The sequence below is a fragment of the Lucilia sericata genome, unplaced genomic scaffold, assembly GCF_015586225.1.
Source record: "Lucilia sericata isolate MDLA Ls3-8-SP2 unplaced genomic scaffold, ASM1558622v1 Contig003291F_arrow, whole genome shotgun sequence".
In the NCBI taxonomy this organism is placed as follows: Eukaryota; Metazoa; Arthropoda; class Insecta; order Diptera; family Calliphoridae; genus Lucilia; species Lucilia sericata.
The window spans coordinates 1-20,099 of record NW_023996799.1 but is presented as its reverse complement, the minus strand read 5'-3'; the positions used below and the strand labels follow the sequence as shown (position 1 = coordinate 20,099).

Here is a 20,099-nt window from a genome sequence, read left to right as displayed (position 1 = left end):
CACCTAGGCCCTATTGTTACCTAGAGGCAATGAACGGACGCTGATTGCCCTATCCAGGGGTTACCACAAGGATACATACTTATTATTATACCATTGATCTCAGCAGAATCACTACCATACAGCGATGTCTGTCTGGTGTGCCTTTGAGTGAAGCTCTTGTTGTCTCCAAACACTATGGTGGTCGAATATTTACAAGAAACAATTGTTAATCCGCCTTTTATACAAATTTATAGCTATGTAGAGAATGTCTTCACGGACCTAGAGGAAATAACCTGGCTAGGTTGTATGTATGTAGATGTTGTTTGGGCATAATATTGGTACTAACCATTGTGGGCTTTATGTCGACTTTAGATTCCTTATAATTGTCACACTATACCCAATAAGCATTCTTGCTGGAATTAAAGTTTAAAACAAGTTTAATTCCAGTCAAACATTCAAATTTCAAGAGTTGAAATACATTACACTTTAATTCAAAGCATTCTCCAGTAAAAAGGCAACTTGAATTCAAGTCGATCCTTACAATGTTTTCACAGTATAATTCAAGGCACGAAATCTATCTATATATATAAAATTCTAACGTTACTGACTGTAAAAAGCACAACCTTTGTGCTTGCTCTATTTGATTGTTATAAATTATATACAAAATCCCACTTAAAAAGTCTCTCGGATTCCGTTTTTATTTAAAACCATTGAAAATTGTAAAATTAAGCGTATTTGAGAACTTAGCCGGATTACAGTCGATTTTAAGCCGCCGCCGATATTTTTAGTGTCAGCCGCCGCCGCCTTTAATATTTGTCAGTGCAGATTTCTGATTGGAATACAATTTAACTGGGCAAAAGATAAAATTTAGAATAATTAAAGGATTTTTTTTATTAAAAATGTTGGCTGATGTTGATGTTTTCATCACCAACTATACCATAGTAGATCCGGAAATCTATCAATTATGGATAGAGGGATTTTCTTGTAAGTTATTTAATGAAATTTTCCTTTATATACTAAAAACTCTAATGAAGTGTTCATTTATTTCTAGCTACCGAGGCTGTTTGTTATCTGAAACAAAAAGGTTTTGCCCATTCCATGGGTGTACATTTGGACTTAATAACTTCAGATGTTTTAGATCATTATCGCACTTATTCGCTAATTGAACGCCTGTTGCATGCTCCCACTAAATTGCTGGAACAATCATGTTTCCAATTGGAACCGGAGACTCGGGATCTTATTATAGAAAAGTAGTTGTTGTTGTTAAATGAAAACAAAATTGATGAATTTTATGAAGATTGTAAACAATTTATTAATATTTTTTTTGTTTTTTCTTAAAGATACTACTCCATTGATGATTGTGTGGCTCGCGAAATATTGGGCAAAAGTTGTCTTCACGTTATCGCAAGGATTTGGATGAAGTGGCTGAAAAGACTGGAGTTAAATTGAAATCTTGCAGGTATTATAAGAAATATTGCAACATGGAAATAATAGTTTATTTTGCAGAAGAAAAAATAAGTTGGAAAGGAACATCAACAACAGTTGAATGACCAAATGCTAAATATGGTTACAGTATTAAGACAAGATGCTGTAAATTGAATACAAGAGGTACCCATGATGAAAAAGAACTAAGATATGTTTCTACAACGTGATTAAAATCATGTGAAATGATCCTTAAAATCCAACAACGTCTGCTCGCATATTGTGATATTCCATCTTGAGGCTATGCAAAGGCTAAGATGTGATGACTTATGCTGGTGAGGCTATCCTAGCCAGAGGGGTTAATGATGAGCACATACTAAAAACTATCCTTTCCAAATTACATATTTGTTTTTCTCATATTATTGGAGCTATTTGTTACTCTTCGGTTTCCTTTAAGTGATCCGTAAACTCCACCAGCAAATATTGGTATATTGTGCGGATTAATGGTCTGTAAATCTTTGTATAAGACAAGAGCAAACGCCCTCTTATTAGAGACAAAAAGGGCTGCATATATATAGTGGAGAGCCGATCAGGAAGGTAACAGTTTGTGCTGAGTCGGATGCTATTGTTTATAGAATTGTTTGCAGGCAAAACTAAAACAAACTATTCAGCAAATCAATGTCGGAATATGCTGCAAGGGGCCTCTATATCTAAATGGAAGTACCCACGACGATTGTCTATTTAAAAAACCTAAACCTGCTGCAAAAACAGTTCAAAAGTTAGACTTAATAAAACTACCCACAAGTTCTTTTGGATATCTAGTCAAGCACATCAAAACTGTCAGTATTGTTAAGATCCTAAAGGTCTATTATTGACACAATTTCCTGTTATACGCGAAGGGACTGCGAACAATATTACGATCTCAAATAAGGCATTACACTCTGCCAAATAGGTCAATTCTAGGAGAGTTTGTGATTAACTTAATTTCCAAAGAAGCAGTAAATTGTTCTGGAACTTATTACACATAAATTTTCATCTTTCCCGTTTCAAAAATTAAGAAAAATCTCTTTAATTTCCTTTACAGACGCCAATTCGATAATGTTAAACGCATATTTAAAGCGGTAGAAGAGCTTCCCGGCAATATAACACAAAATATTAAGCAGCTATTCAATATACGCGATGAACTAGCCAAGTAATCTTAGTTCATTTAAAACCTAGACTTAATAATTTCTCATTCATATTTCTTTCTTCTCCTAAACCTAAGAAAATATGCCTCCATAGTATTTTTGGCCTGTTTACGTTTTGAAACTTCCAAGAAAAAGTTGCAGTATTTAACCTTTAACGATTTGTTTGCCTGCTCGCAGGCTGTCATGATCTATTGGACGTATACGTATCAGCATTCGGGTCCCGAATACTATGACACTGAAATGGATAAAGAATTTCTATTGGATTTGAGAGAACTAAGATGTTTATTGGACAAAGAAAAGGAAATCAAACAGTAGGTTAAGAAAAAAAAACAATAGAAAATCTAGTTTATTATAAAATCCTTTTTTCTAAACAGTTTAGTTTGCTTGCGTTTAAAGCCAGTATTATTGGAAAGATCATTTCATGAGTTGGACTCAAATTTTCGGTAATTTGTTTCGAACAACTTATATATTTCTTAACAATCATTAATCATTTTCTATGCTTCAGCTCCTATTGGCGTTCTTTGATTAGTATTGCTTGCAATTTACATCGTACACGCGAATTGCGTGATTTATTTGTCGATCTTTGTGAGAAATTAATCGAACCGTGGCGCCAGAATATTTGGGCACGCGATCATGTCAATAAGTTTTTAGCTGCCACCACACAAAGTGTTTTAGATTTGGAAATATCGAGGTAAACATTACTTTCTATATTTTCATCAAAAATTTTATATATTTTTCAATTTTTCAGAGATCAAGAAACCCGCTGCTTGTGGGATCGTTATATGCAAGTTATTAGTATCTGTTTAGATAAAATGTATCATGTTTAATTTGTAATTGTATTTATTTAATCATATTTTTTAAGATGCCAATATATTTATTATAATTTTGTTCATTTTTCATAAATTAGAGGACTTTCGACAATTTGATTGGAAGAATGTGGAAGATGCGAAAGCGTTTTGTTTAATAAATAAATAAAAAAAAATATTTTAAAATTGTTGATTTTATTTCGAATTTATATCTAGTCAATAGTCTAGTATATAATCTATTCTATAGTCTGGTCTATAGTCTAGTCTATTCTATAGTCCAGTCTATAGTCTAGTCTAAAGTCTAGTCTAAAGTCTAGTCTATAGTCTAGTCTATAGTCTAGTCTATAGTCTAGTCTAGTCTAGTCTATAGTATAGTCTATAGTCTAGTCGATAGTCTAGTCTAGTCTATAGTATAGTCTATAGTCTAGTCTATAGTCTAGTCTAGTCTATAGTATAGTCTATAGTCTAGTCTATAGTCTAGTCTATAGTCTAGTCTATAGTCTAGTCTATAGTCTAGTCTATAGTCTAGTCTTTAGTCTAGTCTATAGTCTAGCCTATAGTCTAGTCTATATTCTAGTCTATAGTCTAGTCTATAGTCTAGTCTATAGTCTAGTATATAGTCTAGGCCATTGTCTAGTCCCTAGTCTAGTCTATAGTCTAGTCTATAGTCTAGTCTATAGTCTAGTCTATAGTCTTAGTCTATAGTTAGCTATAGTTTAGTCTATAGTCTAGTCTATAGTCTGTTTTATAGTCTAGTCTATAATCTCGTCTATTGTCTATTCTCTAGTTTTTTCTATAGTCCAGTCTATATAATATATGCTATAGTCTAGTCTATAGTCTCGTCTAGAGTCTATTCTATGTCCAGTCTATAGTCTATAGTCTAGTATATAGTCTAGTTTATAGTCTAGTCTATAGTCAAGTCTAGTCTAAAGTCTAGTCTATAGTCTAGTCTAATGTCTAGTCTATAGTTGTAGTCTATAGTCTTGTCTATAGTCTAGTCTATAGTCTAGTCCATAGTCTAGTCTATAGTCTAGTCTATAGTTCTAGTCTATAGTCTAGTCTACTAGTCTAGTCTATAGTCTAGTCTATAGTCTAGTCTATAGTCTAGTCTATCGTTCTAGGTCTATAGTCTAGTCATAGTCTGTCTATAGTCTAGTCTATAGTCTAGTCTAAGTCTAGTCTATCAGTCTATAGTCTAGTCTATAGTCTAGTCTATATTTTAAGGTCTATGTCTAGTCTAGTCTAGTCTATAGTCTAGTCTTATGTCTAGTCTATAGTCTAGTCTATAGTCTAGTCTATAGTATAGTCTATAGTCTAGTCTATAGTCTAGTCTATAGTCTAGCTTAGTCTAGTCTAGTCTAGTCTATAGTCTAGTCTATAGTCTAGTCTATAGTCTAGTCTATAGTCTAGTCTAGTCTAGTCTATAGTCTAGTCTATAGTCTAGTCTATAGTCTAGTCTATAGTCTAGTCTATAGTCTAGTCTATAGTCTAGTCTATAGTCTAGTCTATAGTCTAGTCTATAGTCTCGTCTTATAGTCTAGTCTATAGTCTAGTCTTAGTCTAGTCTATAGTCTAGTCTATAGTCTAGTCTATAGTCTAGTCTATAGTCTAGTCTATAGTCTAGTCTATAGGTCTAGTCTTGTATAGTCTAGTCTAGTCTAAAGTCTAATTTAGCCCATATTGTATTCTATAGTCCAGTCTATATTGTATTCTGTAGACTAGTCAATAATCTAGATTACAGAATAGTCTGTAATCTAGTCTACAGCATATGCTGTAATCTAGTAAATAATCTAGTCTATAGTCTAGTCTATTGTGTAGTCTATGGTCTAGTCCATAGTTTAGTCTATAGTCCAGTTTATAATCTAGTTATATTGGTTCTTTCAACTCATAAATAGTACTAAAACAAGTCAATTTTGTAGTCTATAAGTTAGTCTTGTTTATTCTATACTATATTCGAAATGTTAGTCAATAGTCTAGTTTATTGTCTAGTCTGGACTATAGTCTATAATCTAGTATATATTGGTACTTTCAGCTCTTAAATAGTACTAAAACAAGTACTAATTCATTGTTAAATTGCAATTCCATAGATATTCTCTCATTAAACTATTGCATCTACTCTGAATACTCAATATAAACAAAAATACTTACAGATACATTAGCACTCACATACTAGCACAATAAACAAAACTTATAGCAAAAAAGTTCAAAGCTTTTCTTTACACTAACGAAACACTAACAATTCGTAACTGTCAATTAAGAAAATGGAATAAAAATAGAAAATGGCAAAAAAATACAATAAAAACTTGCATTGCAAAATAGACGAAAAATTAGACATAAAGAAAACGCAGAAAATAAGCGCAACAACTTGTCAAAAGTTTATTATTATTATTTATTTCCAAACCCACTACCCACAAGTATCTAGTAGAACAACACACAAAATCAAGTCAAAACAAATAAAAATTTTCCACTAGAAAAATACCCTTTTTTGGTGACAAGAGAAAGATAAATCTATCCATACTCGTATTGAGTGCGTATCTATGGAATTAGGTAAGTTTTGCACTCGTATCTGTCATTTCCAGATTGATTGATTTCAGAGAGTTGATGCTTGTAATAATAAATCAAAGAAATGAAAAGAAAACGGGGAGGATTTTCCCACAACTGCATATTAATCCATTCACCTTTATTAGCAACCACTGAAAAACTTATTTGTGTTACCAACTCCAACAACATACGGACGTTTTTTGTACAAGAAATTTCTATTTTGGAGAAAAGTTATTTAATTAATCAACCACTTGATTGGAAAACTTAATTTAATTAAATTGTTTTAATTTAGTGCAAAATAATGTATCTTTTTCATTCGTCTAGTGAAACTTTGGAAGAATTGGACGATGAGACTTACGATGAGGAAAAAATGGCCAGAACATCAGATGAGAATCGAAAGTAAGTGAGACTTTATATTATCGTTTATAATTGTAATTAATATTAAGTAATTAATAAATGGAATGCTAAAAGGTATATTTAACGGATATCTCAAAACGTCTAGCTATTGTTTATAGGTTTGTGTGTTTGTATACTTTAAGGAAAATTACCGAAAAAATATTCCATATGTTGCTAGTTGCATTACAAAGTATTTAAAGGGACAACAAAAGGTTAAGAGATTTAAAGTCTACCAAATGTATCTATTAAATGGAGATTATAAAACTGTCTGCTGAAATTAATGCACAATGGGTCGAAAGCAACAAATAAGAGAAAATACAGCAACAAACCCGCAAATATTAACATAGGCTAGACTATAGACTAGGCTATATAGTAGACTATAGACTAGCATAGAGACCAGATTATAGACCAGACTATAGACTAGACTATATAAAGGCTAGACTATAGACTAGACTAAACTAGACTGTAGACTAAACTATAGAATAGACTATAGACTCCACTATAGACTAGACTATAGACTAGACTATAGACTAGACTATAGACTAGACTATAGACTAGACTATAGACTCGAATACTAGACTATAGACTAGACTATAGACTAGACTATAGACTAGACTATAGACTAGACTATAGACTAGACTATAGACTAGACTATAGACTAGACTATAGACTAGACTATAGACTAGACTATAGACTAGACTATAGACTAGACTATAGACTAGACTATAGACTAGACTATAGACTAGACTATAGACTAGACTATAGACTAGACTATAGACTAGACTATAGACTACACTATAGACTAGACTATAGACTAGACTATAGACTAGACTATAGACTAGACTATAGACTAGACTATAGACTAGACTATAGACTAGACTATAGACTAGAGTATAGACTAGACTATAGACTAGACTATAGACTAGACTATAGACTAGACTATAGACTAGATTATAGACTAGACTATAGACTAGACTATAGACTAGACTATAGACTAGACTATAGACTAGACTATAGACTAGACTATAGACTAGACTAGACTATAGACTAGACTATAGACTAGACTATAGACTAGAGTATAGACTAGACTATAGACTAGACTATAGACTAGACTATAGACTAGACTATAGACTAGACTATAGACTAGACTATAGACTAGACTATAGACTAGACTATAGACTAGACTATAGACTAGACTATAGACTAGACTATAGACTAGACTATAGACTAGACTACAGACTAGACTATAGACTATACTATAGACTAGACTATAGACTAGACTATAGACTAGACTATAGACTAGACTATAGACTAGACTATAGACTAGACTATAGACTAGACTATAGACTAGACTATAGACTAGACTACAGACTAGACTACAGACTAGAGTATAGACTAGACTATAGACTAGACTATAGACTAGACTATAGACTAGACTATATACTAGACTATAGACTAGACTATAGACTAGACTATAGACTAGACTATAGACTAGACTATAGACTAGACTATAGACTAGACTAGACTAGACTAGACTATAGACTAGACTATAGACTAGACTAGACTATAGACTAGACTATAGACTAGACTATAGACTAGACTATAGACTAGACTATAGACTAGACTATAGACTAGACTATAGACTAGACTATAGACTAGACTATAGACTAGACTATAGACTAGACTATAGACTAGACTATAGACTAGACTATAGACTAGACTATAGACTAGACTATAGACTAGACTAGACTAGACTACAGACTAGACTATAGACTATACTATAGACTAGACTATAGACTAGACTATAGACTAGACTATAGACTAGACTATAGACTAGACTATAGACTAGACTATAGACTAGACTATAGACTAGACTATAGACTAGACTACAGACTAGACTACAGACTAGAGTATAGACTAGACTATAGACTAGACTATAGACTAGACTATAGACTAGACTATATACTAGACTATAGACTAGACTATAGACTAGATAGACTAGACTATAGACTAGACTATAGACTAGACTATAGACTAGACTATAGACTAGACTATAGACTAGACTATAGACTAGACTATAGACTAGACTATAGACTAGACTATAGACTAGACTATAGACTAGACTATAGACTAGACTATAGACTAGACTATAGACTAGACTATAGACTAAACTATAGACTAGACTATAGACTAGACTATAGACTAGACTATAGAGTAGACTATAGACTAGACTATAGACTAGACTATAGACTAGACTATAGACTAGACTATAGACTAGACTATAGACTAGACTATAGACTAGACTATAGACTAGACTATAGACTAGACTATAGACTAGACTATAGACTAGACTATAGACTAGACTATAGACTAGACTAAAGACTAGACTATAGACTAGACTATAGACTAGACTATAGACTAGACTATAGACTAGACTATAGACTAGACTATAGACTAGACTATAAACTAGACTATAGACTAGACTATAGACTAGACTATAGACTAGACTATAGACTAGACTATAGACTAGACTATAGACTAGACTATAGACTAGACTATAGACTAGACTATAGACTAGACTATAGACTAGACTATATTTTTATTTATTTAGACTATAGACTAGACTATAGACTAGACTATAGACTAGACTATAGACTAGACTATAGACTAGACTATAGACTAGACTATAGACTAGACTATAGACTAGACTATAGACTAGACTATAGACTAGACTATAGACTAGACTATAGACTAGACTATAGACTAGACTATAGACTAGACTATAGACTAGACTATAGACTAGACTATAGACTAGACTATATTTTTATTTATTTATTTATTTAGACTATAGACTAGACTATAGACTAGACTATAGACTAGACTATAGACTAGACTATAGACTAGACTATAGACTAGACTATAGACTAGACTATAGACTAGACTATAGACTAGACTATAGACTAGACTATAGACTAGACTATAGACTAGACTATAGACTAGACTATAGACTAGACTATAGACTAGACTATAGACTAGACTATAGACTAGACTATAGACTAGACTATAGACTAGACTATAGACTAGACAATAGACTAGACCATAGACTAGACTATAGACTAGACTATAGACTAGACTATAGACTAGACTATAGACTGGACTATAGACTAGACTATAGACTAGACTATAGACCAGACTATAGACTAGACTATAGACTAGACTATAGACTAGACTATAGACTAGACTATAGACTAGACTATAGACTAGACTATAGACTAGACTATAGACTAGACTATAGACTAGACTATAGACTAGACTATAGACTAGACTATAGACTAGACTATAGACTAGACTATAGACTAGACTATAGACTAGACTATAGACTAGACTATAGACTAGACTATAGACTAGACTATAGACTAGACTATAGACTAGACTATAGACTAGACTATAGACTAGACTATAGACTAGACTATAGACTAGACTATAGACTAGACTATAGACTAGACTATAGACTAGACTATAGACTAGACTATAGACTAGACTATAGACTAGACTATAGACTAGACTATAGACTAGACTATAGACTAGACTATAGACTAGACTATAGACTAGACTATAGACTAGACTATAGACTAGACTATAGACTAGACTATAGACTAGACTATAGACTAGACTATAGACTAGACTATAGACTAGACTATAGACTAGACTATAGACTAGACTATAGACTAGACTATAGACTAGACTATAGACTACTAGGACTATAGACTAGACTATAGACTAGACTATAGACTAGACTATAGACTAGACTATAGACTAGACTATAGACTAGACTATAGACTAGACTATAGACTAGACTATAGACTAGACTAGATAGGCTAGACTATATTTTTATTTATTTATTTATTTAGACTATAGACTAGACTATAGACTAGACTATAGACTAGACTATAGACTAGACTATAGACTAGACTATAGACTAGACTATAGGCTAGACTATAGACTAGACTATAGACTAGACTATAGACTAGACTATAGACTAGACTATAGACTAGACTATAGACTAGACTATAGACTAGACTATAGACTAGACTTTAGACTAGGCTATAGACTAGACTATAGACTAGACTATAGACTAGACTATAGACTAGACTATAGACTAGACTATAGACTAGACTATAGACTAGACTATAGACTAGACTAAGACTAGACTATAGACTAGACTATAGACTAGACTATAGACTAACTGACTATAGACTAGACTAGACTAGACTATAGACTAGACTAGACTAGACTAGACTAGACTAGACTATAGACTAGACTAGACTATAGACTAGACTACAGACTAGACTATAGACTAGACTATAGACTAGACTATAGACTAGACTATAGACTAGACTATAGACTAGACTATAGACTAGACTATAGACTAGACTATAGACTAGACTATAGACTAGACTATAGACTAGACTATAGACTAGACTATAGACTAGACTATAGACTAGACTATAGACTAGACTAGACTAGACTATAGACTAGACTATAGACTAGACTATAGGCTAGACTATAGAGTAGACTAGACTATACTGAAATTTAGGCTATCTATAGTCTAAACTATAGATTAGACTATAGATTAAAGTTTTGACTAAACTGTTGTCTAAACTTTAAACTAAACTATAGACTAATCTTCAGATTAAACTTTAGACTTAACTATAAACTAACTATAGGTTAAACTTTAGAAAAACTGTACTTAGACTAGATATGAAATAAACTATAAATCTACAACATTTTCGTCAATAAAACAACTCTGCCCGAAATTCTTCTATTTTCCAGACAAAATCACAGTGAAATCGAAAAACGACGGCGGGACAAAATGAACACCTACATCAATGAATTATCCTCCATGATACCCATGTGCTATGCCATGCATCGTAAACTAGATAAATTGACCGTTCTACGCATGGCTGTACAGCATTTGCGTAGTATACGTGGTGCCGTACACGCCTACAGCGGTGGTGACTGTAAACCACATTTCTCTCAGATCAAGAATTGAAAATGTTAATACTGCAGGCAGCTGAAGGATTTCTATTTGTAGTGGGTTGTGATCGAGGACGTATAGTGTACATGGTCTCGGAATCGGTATCAAATGTTTTGAATTATACACAAACAGATTTATTAGGACAGAGTTGGTTTGATGTTCTACATCCGAAAGATGTGGCCAAGGTTAAGGAGCAGTTGTCTTACGCTGGATCCCTGTCCGAGGGAGAGATTAATCGATGCTAAAAGTGAGTGGTTAGAGATTAATTATTGATAAATATGGGTTTAACAAATATTTATTCATAGCCATGCTTCCCGTTAAAACCGATATACCACAAAGTTTAATGCCGCCTATGTCCGGGTGCCAGAAGATCCTTCTTTGTCGCATGAAACTAAAAGCCGCCAGTAGTAGTCAGATTAAGAAGAGTCTGATACATCGTCAAGTTCCCGCAGTTCCACCAGACGTTAAATCGAAGTTAAGCATGGATGAGAAATATCGGGTAATACAATGTACCGGCTATTTAAAAATCCTGGGGCCCCCATCAAAGAAGAAAATCAAGATGCTGACAATGAAGATCAAATAACAAATCTCTCCTGCTTAGTGGCCATTGGACGCATACCCTCTAATGTCATGGAAGATAAAATCACATCCTCCCTGGATAATCATCCAATGTAAGGCCATGTTAATTTTCTATCCCGACACTCTGTGATGGTAAATTTTTGTTTATCGATCAAAGGTTAGAGTTAAAACTTTTCATTTAAAACTCTTATTAAGTTGTTATTTGCTTTTTTATACATAGAGGCCACTTTGGCGGTGGGTTTTTTACCTCAAGAAATCTTGGGCAGTAGTTTCTACGAATATTTTCATCCCGAGGATATACCCGCCTTGTCTGAATCCCATAAATGTTTTACAGGTGGCCGAAAAATCACAACCCAAGTTTATCGTTTTCGCTGCAAGGACAATCGTTTTATACAACTGCAAAGTGAATGGCGTGCATTTAAAAATCCTTGGACCACAGAAATTTAATATATAAATGGCTAAGAATTCGGTATTTTTTATAAGCATTTAGAATGAAGTATTCCGTAATATTTTTTTAATCTCGATCAAAAATAAATCCTAGAGATGTTGTGAGGTGAAAGAAATGAAATGAAAAATGGAGATTTATTCTGGAAGTACAAACGCGAACCGTAAGTAAGTCAATTAATTTTAAAATGCAGACTACAGTAGACTTTGACTAGATTATAGACTAGACTTTGACTAGTCTAATAGGACTAGTCTATAGACTAGACTAAAGACTAGACTATAGACTAGAATATATACTAGACTATAGACTATACTATAGACTAGACTATAGACTAGACTATAGACTAGACTATAGACTAGACTATAGACTATACTATAGTCTATAGACTGGACTATAGACTAGACTATAAACTAGACAATAGACTAGACTATAGAATAGACTATAGACTAGACTATAGACTAGACTATAGACTAGACTATAGACTAGACTATAGACTAGACTATAGACTAGACTATAGACTAGACTAGACTATAGACTAGGACTATAGACTAGACTATAGACTAGACTATAGACTAGACTAGATACTAGACTAGACTAACTAGACTATAGACTAGACTATAGACTAGACTATAGACTAGACTATAGACTAGACTATAGACTAACTATAGACTAGACTATGACTAGACTATAGACTAGACTACTAGACTAGACTGACTAGACTAGACTATAGACTAGACTATAGCCTAGTCTATAGTCCTAGTCTAGTCTAGTCTAGTCTATAGTCTATTGTCTATAGTCCTATAGTAGGGATGCCAATCGGGACCTGCTTTTTAGAAATCCCGGGATCGGGATTTTTTAATAAATCCGGAATCCCGATATCGGTATTTCGAGATTTCGGGATTTCTAAATCCCGAAAAATATAAAAAAATCTAAAAATCTTAATAATTTACCGACAAAAATAAAATTTTCTATTTCATATTGCAATATGAATACTCTTAGCATTTTGTGAAAAGAAAAACAAATTAATTCAAAGTACCTACTTAGAATTAAATCTTTCCATCCCAGGTACTGAATAGTAGAATAAAAACCTACTTTTGAGAAAAAGCTCTTATATCTTATAAATATAAAATAATACCCATGATATCCAAATTTACAATGGTTTCCAAATTTTCAATTTGATGAAACCTAATATTTAAATAGTATGTGTAATGGGGATCCATACGAGGCTATATAGAGCACCTGTACTGCACCTATATCTCCTCCACCTTATATCCCGTGTTCACTAACCCAAATAAGGGAATTATCTTCTCTTGACAGGTTAACTTCTATTATAGATTATAATACACCCATAAGATATCCGATAGTATCAATGTTATTTATTGCCCTTTTTATACCTTTATTGGGGATGGTATATTGGGTTTCTCCGGAGTAGTGCTTTTGTTTTATACTGACCTTAAATATCCAGATGAAATTTGAAATGATCGGGCTTTGATCCGAGCCCCTATACAGAATTCGCTTACAAAGAGAAGTGCCGGAATGAAATTCAGCATAAATACATTTTATGTAACCGTAAATTCGTCCTCCAAATTTTATAAGGATCGACTCATATGAAGACTTCCCCCAAGCATATTTCAGAAAAAAATAGTTTTTTAACAATAAACTGCTAAAATATATCGGAGGCGAGGTATAAATTTATTATGAAAACTAAATTACATTTTACTATCATAACTAGTGTAAGGGGTTATATGGTCGGCCTTGCCCGCCTATAATTTCGTACTTGTTATTTTATATATCAGATAGTATCTATGCCTATTTAGTATAGAAATTAAATTTGATATAAGTAAATCCCTGACGAGCCAAAACCTTTCTACCAAATTTTATGTGGATCGGTTCATAATTGACCCTACCCCATATAAGGTCCCGCTCATTACTGGCTTAAAAATACGAGTATAGCGATGAAATTTAACATAAGTAAGTCCCTGACTAGCCGAAACCTCTCTACCAAATTTATATGGATCGGTCCATAATTGACAATACCCCTCATATAAGGTCCCCTTCAAAAAATTACTTTAATGCTCATTACTGGCTTAAAAATACGAGTATAGCGATGAAATTCGACACACATATGTTTCATGCGAGTCAAAATCTCTCTACAAAGTTTCAAATTATATGTGGATCGGTCCATAATTGACCCCCACCCACCATATAGGTACCCTTCAAAAAACGTCCTTAACTCTCATTACTTTCTTATTATTATTAATACTTGGATACGAGTAAAGCAATAAAATTTGACATAAGTAAGTCTCTTACAAGCAAAATCATCTCTAGCAAATTGTATGTGGATCGGTCCATAATTGACCCTACCCCCAGATAAGGTCCCCTCCAGATAATACTTTAACGCTCATTACTGGCATACAAGTACGAGTGTAGAGATGAAATTGACATAAGTAAGTTTCTTACTCGCCAAAAGCTAAGAAACTTTTATAGGAACGTATAAATCTTCCTACCGGAAAGTGTCGGGAACTGATATTCGATGTAAACATGTTTTATATGAACGAAAATTGGTCTAAAAAATTATGAAAAATTTATAAAAACAGTCAATAATTCACCCTACTTCTCATATAAGGTTCTATCAGTAAATTTGATGAGTAATATCACCCTGATGTTTATAGAAAAGCATTTTTTCGGACATACGGTTTAATAGTGAGTATATTAGAATCGGTATATGCCGAATATAGCACTCTTACTTGTTTTTTTTTTTTTTTGATATTTCAGCTTGTAAGTTAGTAGATTCATCTTAAGTCCAAAAACTGTTAAATTCTCTTATTTAGTACTTTATAATGTATAAATAGCGGAAAAATACTTAAAAATTCGGGATTTTAAAATCCCGAAATTTTCCCGGGATTTCATTTTTAAATCCCGGTTTTCGGTACTTTCAAATCCCGAAATCCCGAAAAATCGGGATTCCCGTTTGGCACTCCATAGTCTATAGCTAGTCTAGTCAATCTATCTATAGTTCTATCTTCTGTCTAGTATAGTCTAGTCATAGTCTAGTCCATAGTCTATAGTCTAGTCAGTCTAGTCTATAGTCTAGTTATAGTCAGTCTATAGTCTAGTTTTATAGTCTAGTCTATAGTCTAGTCTATAGTCTAGTCTATAGTCTAGTCTATAGTCTAGTCTATAGTCTAGTCTATCGTCTAGTCTATAGTCTAGTCTATAGTCTAGTCTATAGTCTAGTCTATAGTCTAGTCTATAGTCTAGTCTATAGTCTAGTCTATAGTCTAGTCTATAGTCTAGTCTATAGTCTAGTCTATAGTCTAGTCTATAGTCTAGTCTATAGTCTAGTCTATAGTCTAGTCTATAGTCTAGTCTATAGTCTAGTCTATAGTCTAGTCTATAGTCTAGTCTATAGTCTAGTCTATAGTCTAGTCTATAGTCTAGTCTATAGTCTAGTCTATAGTCTAGTCTATAGTCTAGTCTATAGTCTAGTCTATAGTCTAGTCTATAGTCTAGTCTATAGTCTAGTCTATAGTCTAGTCTATAGTCTAGTCTATAGTCTAGGTCTATAGTCTAGTCTATAGTCTAGTATATAGTCTAGTATATAGTCGAGTCTATAGTCTAGTCTATAGTCGTCTATAGTCTAGTCTATAGTCTAGTCTATAGTCTAGTCTATAGTCTAGTCTATAGTCTTGTATATAGTCTAGTCTATAGTCTAATCTATAGTCTAGTCTATAGTCTAGTCTATGTTCTAGGTTATATTCTAATTTATGAGCGGATGCTTTTGGGTTAAACTTTAAAACGAGTTTATTGTTCATACGATCCCCTTTAAGAAAACTATCATGAACGCATCGATATATGGACTAATAAATTCTAATGCTGTTTTTCAGAGGGAAAATAGTAAATATTTTATAGAAATTACGATTATTTTTAAACAATTGCAATAAACATGAATGATAAATAGAAACGAAACATTGTACGCAAGTGGCCAGTGACCATAGACTAGACTATAGACTAGACTATAAACTCGACTATAGACTAGACTAGACTTGACTAGACTTAACTAGACTTGACTAGACTTGACTAGACTTGACTAGACTTGACTTGACTAGACTTGACTAGACATGACTAGACTTGACTAGACTTGACTAGACTTGACTAGACCTTGACTAGACTTGACTAGACTGACTAGACTTGACTAGACTTGACTAGACTTGACTTAGACTTGACTAGACTTGACGAGACTTGACTAGACTTGACTAGACTTGACTAGACTTGACTAGACTTGACTAGACTTGACTAGACTTGACTAGACTTGACTAGACTTGAACTAGACTTGACTGACTTGACTAGACTTGACTAGACTTGACTAGACTTGACTAGACTTGACTAGACTTGACTAGACTTGACTAGACTTGACTAGACTTGACTAGACTTGACTAAGACTTGACTAGACGTGACTAGACTTGACTAGACTTGACTAGACTTGACTAGACTTGACTAGACTTGACTAGACTTGACTAGACTTGAACTAGACTTGACTAGACTTGACTAGACTTGACTAGACTTGACTAGACTTGACTAGACTTGACTAGACTTGACTAGACTTGACTAGACTTGACTAGACTTGACTAGACTCGACTAGACTTGACTAGACTTGACTAGACTCGACTAGACTTGACTAGACTTGACTAGACTATAGACTAGACTATAGACTAGACAGTAGACTAGACTATAGACTAGACTAGACTGTAGACTATAGACTAGACTATAGACTAGACTATAGGCTAGACTATAGACTAGACTATAGGCTAGACTATAGACTAGACTATAGACTAGACTATAGACTAGACTATAGACTAGACTATAGACTAGACTATAGACTAGACTATAGACTAGAATATAGACTAGACTACAGACTAGACTATAGACTAGACTAGACTATAGATTAGACTATAAATTAGACCATAGATTAGACTATAGATTAGACTATAGACTAGACTATAGACTAGACTATAGACTAGACTATAGACTAGACTATAGACTAGACTATAGACTAGACTATAGACTAGACTATAGACTAGACTATAGACTAGACTATAGACTAGACTATAGACTAGACTATAGACTAGACTATGACTAGACTATAGACTAGACTATAACTAGACTATAGACTAGACTATAGACTAGACTATAGACTAGACTCATAGACTATAGACTACATAGACTAGACTATAGACTAGACTATAGACTAGACTATAGACTAGACTATAGACTAGACTATAGACTAGACTATAGACTAGACTATAGACTAGACTTAGACTAGACTATAGACTAGACTATAGACTAGACTATAGACTAGACTATAGACTTAGACACTATAGACTAGACTATAGACGAGACTATGAAGACTAGACTATAGACTAGACTATAGACTAGACTATAGACTAGACTATAGACTAGACCTATAGACTAGACTATAGACTAGACGATAGACTAGACTATAGACTAGACTATAGACTAGACTATAGACTAGACTATAGACTAGACTATAGACTAGACTATAGACTAGACTATAGACTAGACTATAGACTAGACCATAGACTAGCCTATAGACTATGCTTAGACTAAACTATGGCCTATGCTATAGACCAGACTATAGACTAAGATATAGACTACATCAAATTATGCGTTAATTTTCAATAGCTAAAACGGGGTCTCAGGGAATGTATTGCAGGAATTGCAACAAGTTGCTTATTACTTTTTTAATAAATACAATGTATTTGTAGATAAATATTTTGCTTAAATTACTATTACGCAAACCAGAACAATGGCTAAAGTAGCGATGTTATAAAAATATAAATATTGATCAATAATGGCTCCACGTTGAACTAAATAAACTCTTGGTTAAATAGTTTTGCGTTGTAACTAGTTTTCCTATATTTACCTCAGTGCAATTGAAAACAAAAGAAATGTCAAATAATATACTGAAAAATAAAACTACTACATACATACGTACACAAGAAATATTAACACAGTTCCTTTTGAATGCAACCACCTATTTGAGGTTTTCAAAATTGGTCTACCTGACCTAATAAGAGTTTTGATTTTATTATTATTTAGCAGATTTTCAAAAATAAATATTAATTTTTAACGAATATAGTTTTTTTAAGTTAATCTTGCTAGTGTTAAGTGGTAACAGTAAACACCTCTAGTGAGAGTTATCGCAGCAAAAAAACACAATAGTCGATTAACGATATCACAGTTTATGATTTACAACTTCAGTGATAAAACTAATTTCACTTTTCTATAACTGAAAAGATTTCTTTCAAACTAAACACATGTTTAGATGAGCTATTGTCAAGTAGTTGGTGTGTTCAGTTTTTGGGAGGTCATTTTTAAATAAGTATATGTATAAGTTATAGGGCACTTTCAAGTCGTTTATATAAATTATTATATTATTGTTATTAAAACTGTATACTCAGCAGTGGCACCATATCTGGCCACTTGCATACAATGTTTCGTTTTCTATTTATCATTCATGTTTATTGCAATTGTTTAAAAATAATCGTAATTTCTATATAATATTTACTATTTTCCCTCTGAAAAAACAGCATTAGAATTAGTCGATATATCGATGCGTTCATGATAGTTTTCTTAAAGGGGATCGTATGAACAATAAACTCTTTTTAAAGTTTAACCCAAAAAGCACCCGTCTAAATTAGAATATAACCTAGACCATAGAATAGACTGTAGACTAGGATATAGATTAGACTATAGGATAATTTATAGACTAGACTATAGACTAGACTATATACTAGACTATAGACTAGACAACTATAGACTAGACTATAGACTAGACTATTGACTACACTATAGACTAGACTATAGACTAGACTAGAATATAGACTAGACTATAGACTAGACTATATACGAGACTATAGACTAGACTATAGACTAGACCAGACTAGACTATAGACTAGACTATAGACTAGACTATAGACTAGACTATAGACTAGACTATAGACTAGACTATAGACTAGACTATAGACTAGACTATAGACTAGACTATAGACTAGACTATAGAGACTATAGGACTAGTAAGAGACTATAGACTAGACGAGACTAGACTATAGACCAGCTGACTATAGACTAGACTATAGACTAGACTATAGACTAGACTATAGACTAGACTATAGACTAGACTATAGACTAGCTATAGACTAGACTATAGACTACTATAGACTAGACTATAGATAGACTATAGACTAGATTATAGACTAGATTATAGACTAGACTATAGACTAGACTATAGACTAGACCATAGACTAGACCATAGACTAGACTATAGACTAGACTATAGACTAGACTATAGACTAGACTATAGACTAGACTAGACTAGACTATAGACTAGACTATAGACTAGACTATAGACTAGACTATAGACTAGACTATAGACTAGACTATAGACTAGACTATAGACTAGACTATAGACTAGACTATAGACTAGACTATCGACTAGACTATAGACTAGACTATAGACTAGACTATAGACTAGACATAGACTAGACTATAGACTAGACTATAGACTAGACTATAGACTAGACTATAGACTAGACTATAGACTAGACTATAGGCAAGGCTATAGACTACACTATAAATTAGACTATAGACTAGACTATAGACTAGACTATAGACTATACTATAGA

General features: G+C 33.1%; 1 protein-coding gene and 1 pseudogene across 1 annotated transcript; both read left to right on the top strand.

Annotated features, from left to right (window-relative positions):
• The first annotated feature begins 797 nt into the window (after window positions 1–797).
• On the top strand, window positions 798–3,568 carry LOC119614720 (acidic fibroblast growth factor intracellular-binding protein-like). Its single transcript, XM_037970839.1, is given in 9 exon segments — window positions 798–963; window positions 1,031–1,229; window positions 1,320–1,360; window positions 1,363–1,438; window positions 2,486–2,593; window positions 2,666–2,899; window positions 2,963–3,031; window positions 3,094–3,279; window positions 3,337–3,568. Coding segments are annotated over 9 exon segments (1,077 nt in total). The 5' UTR covers window positions 798–878; the 3' UTR covers window positions 3,416–3,568.
• A 2,668-nt stretch (window positions 3,569–6,236) lies between these two features.
• LOC119614719 lies at window positions 6,237–12,395 on the top strand (annotated as a pseudogene).
• The last annotated feature ends 7,704 nt before the right edge of the window (window positions 12,396–20,099 follow it).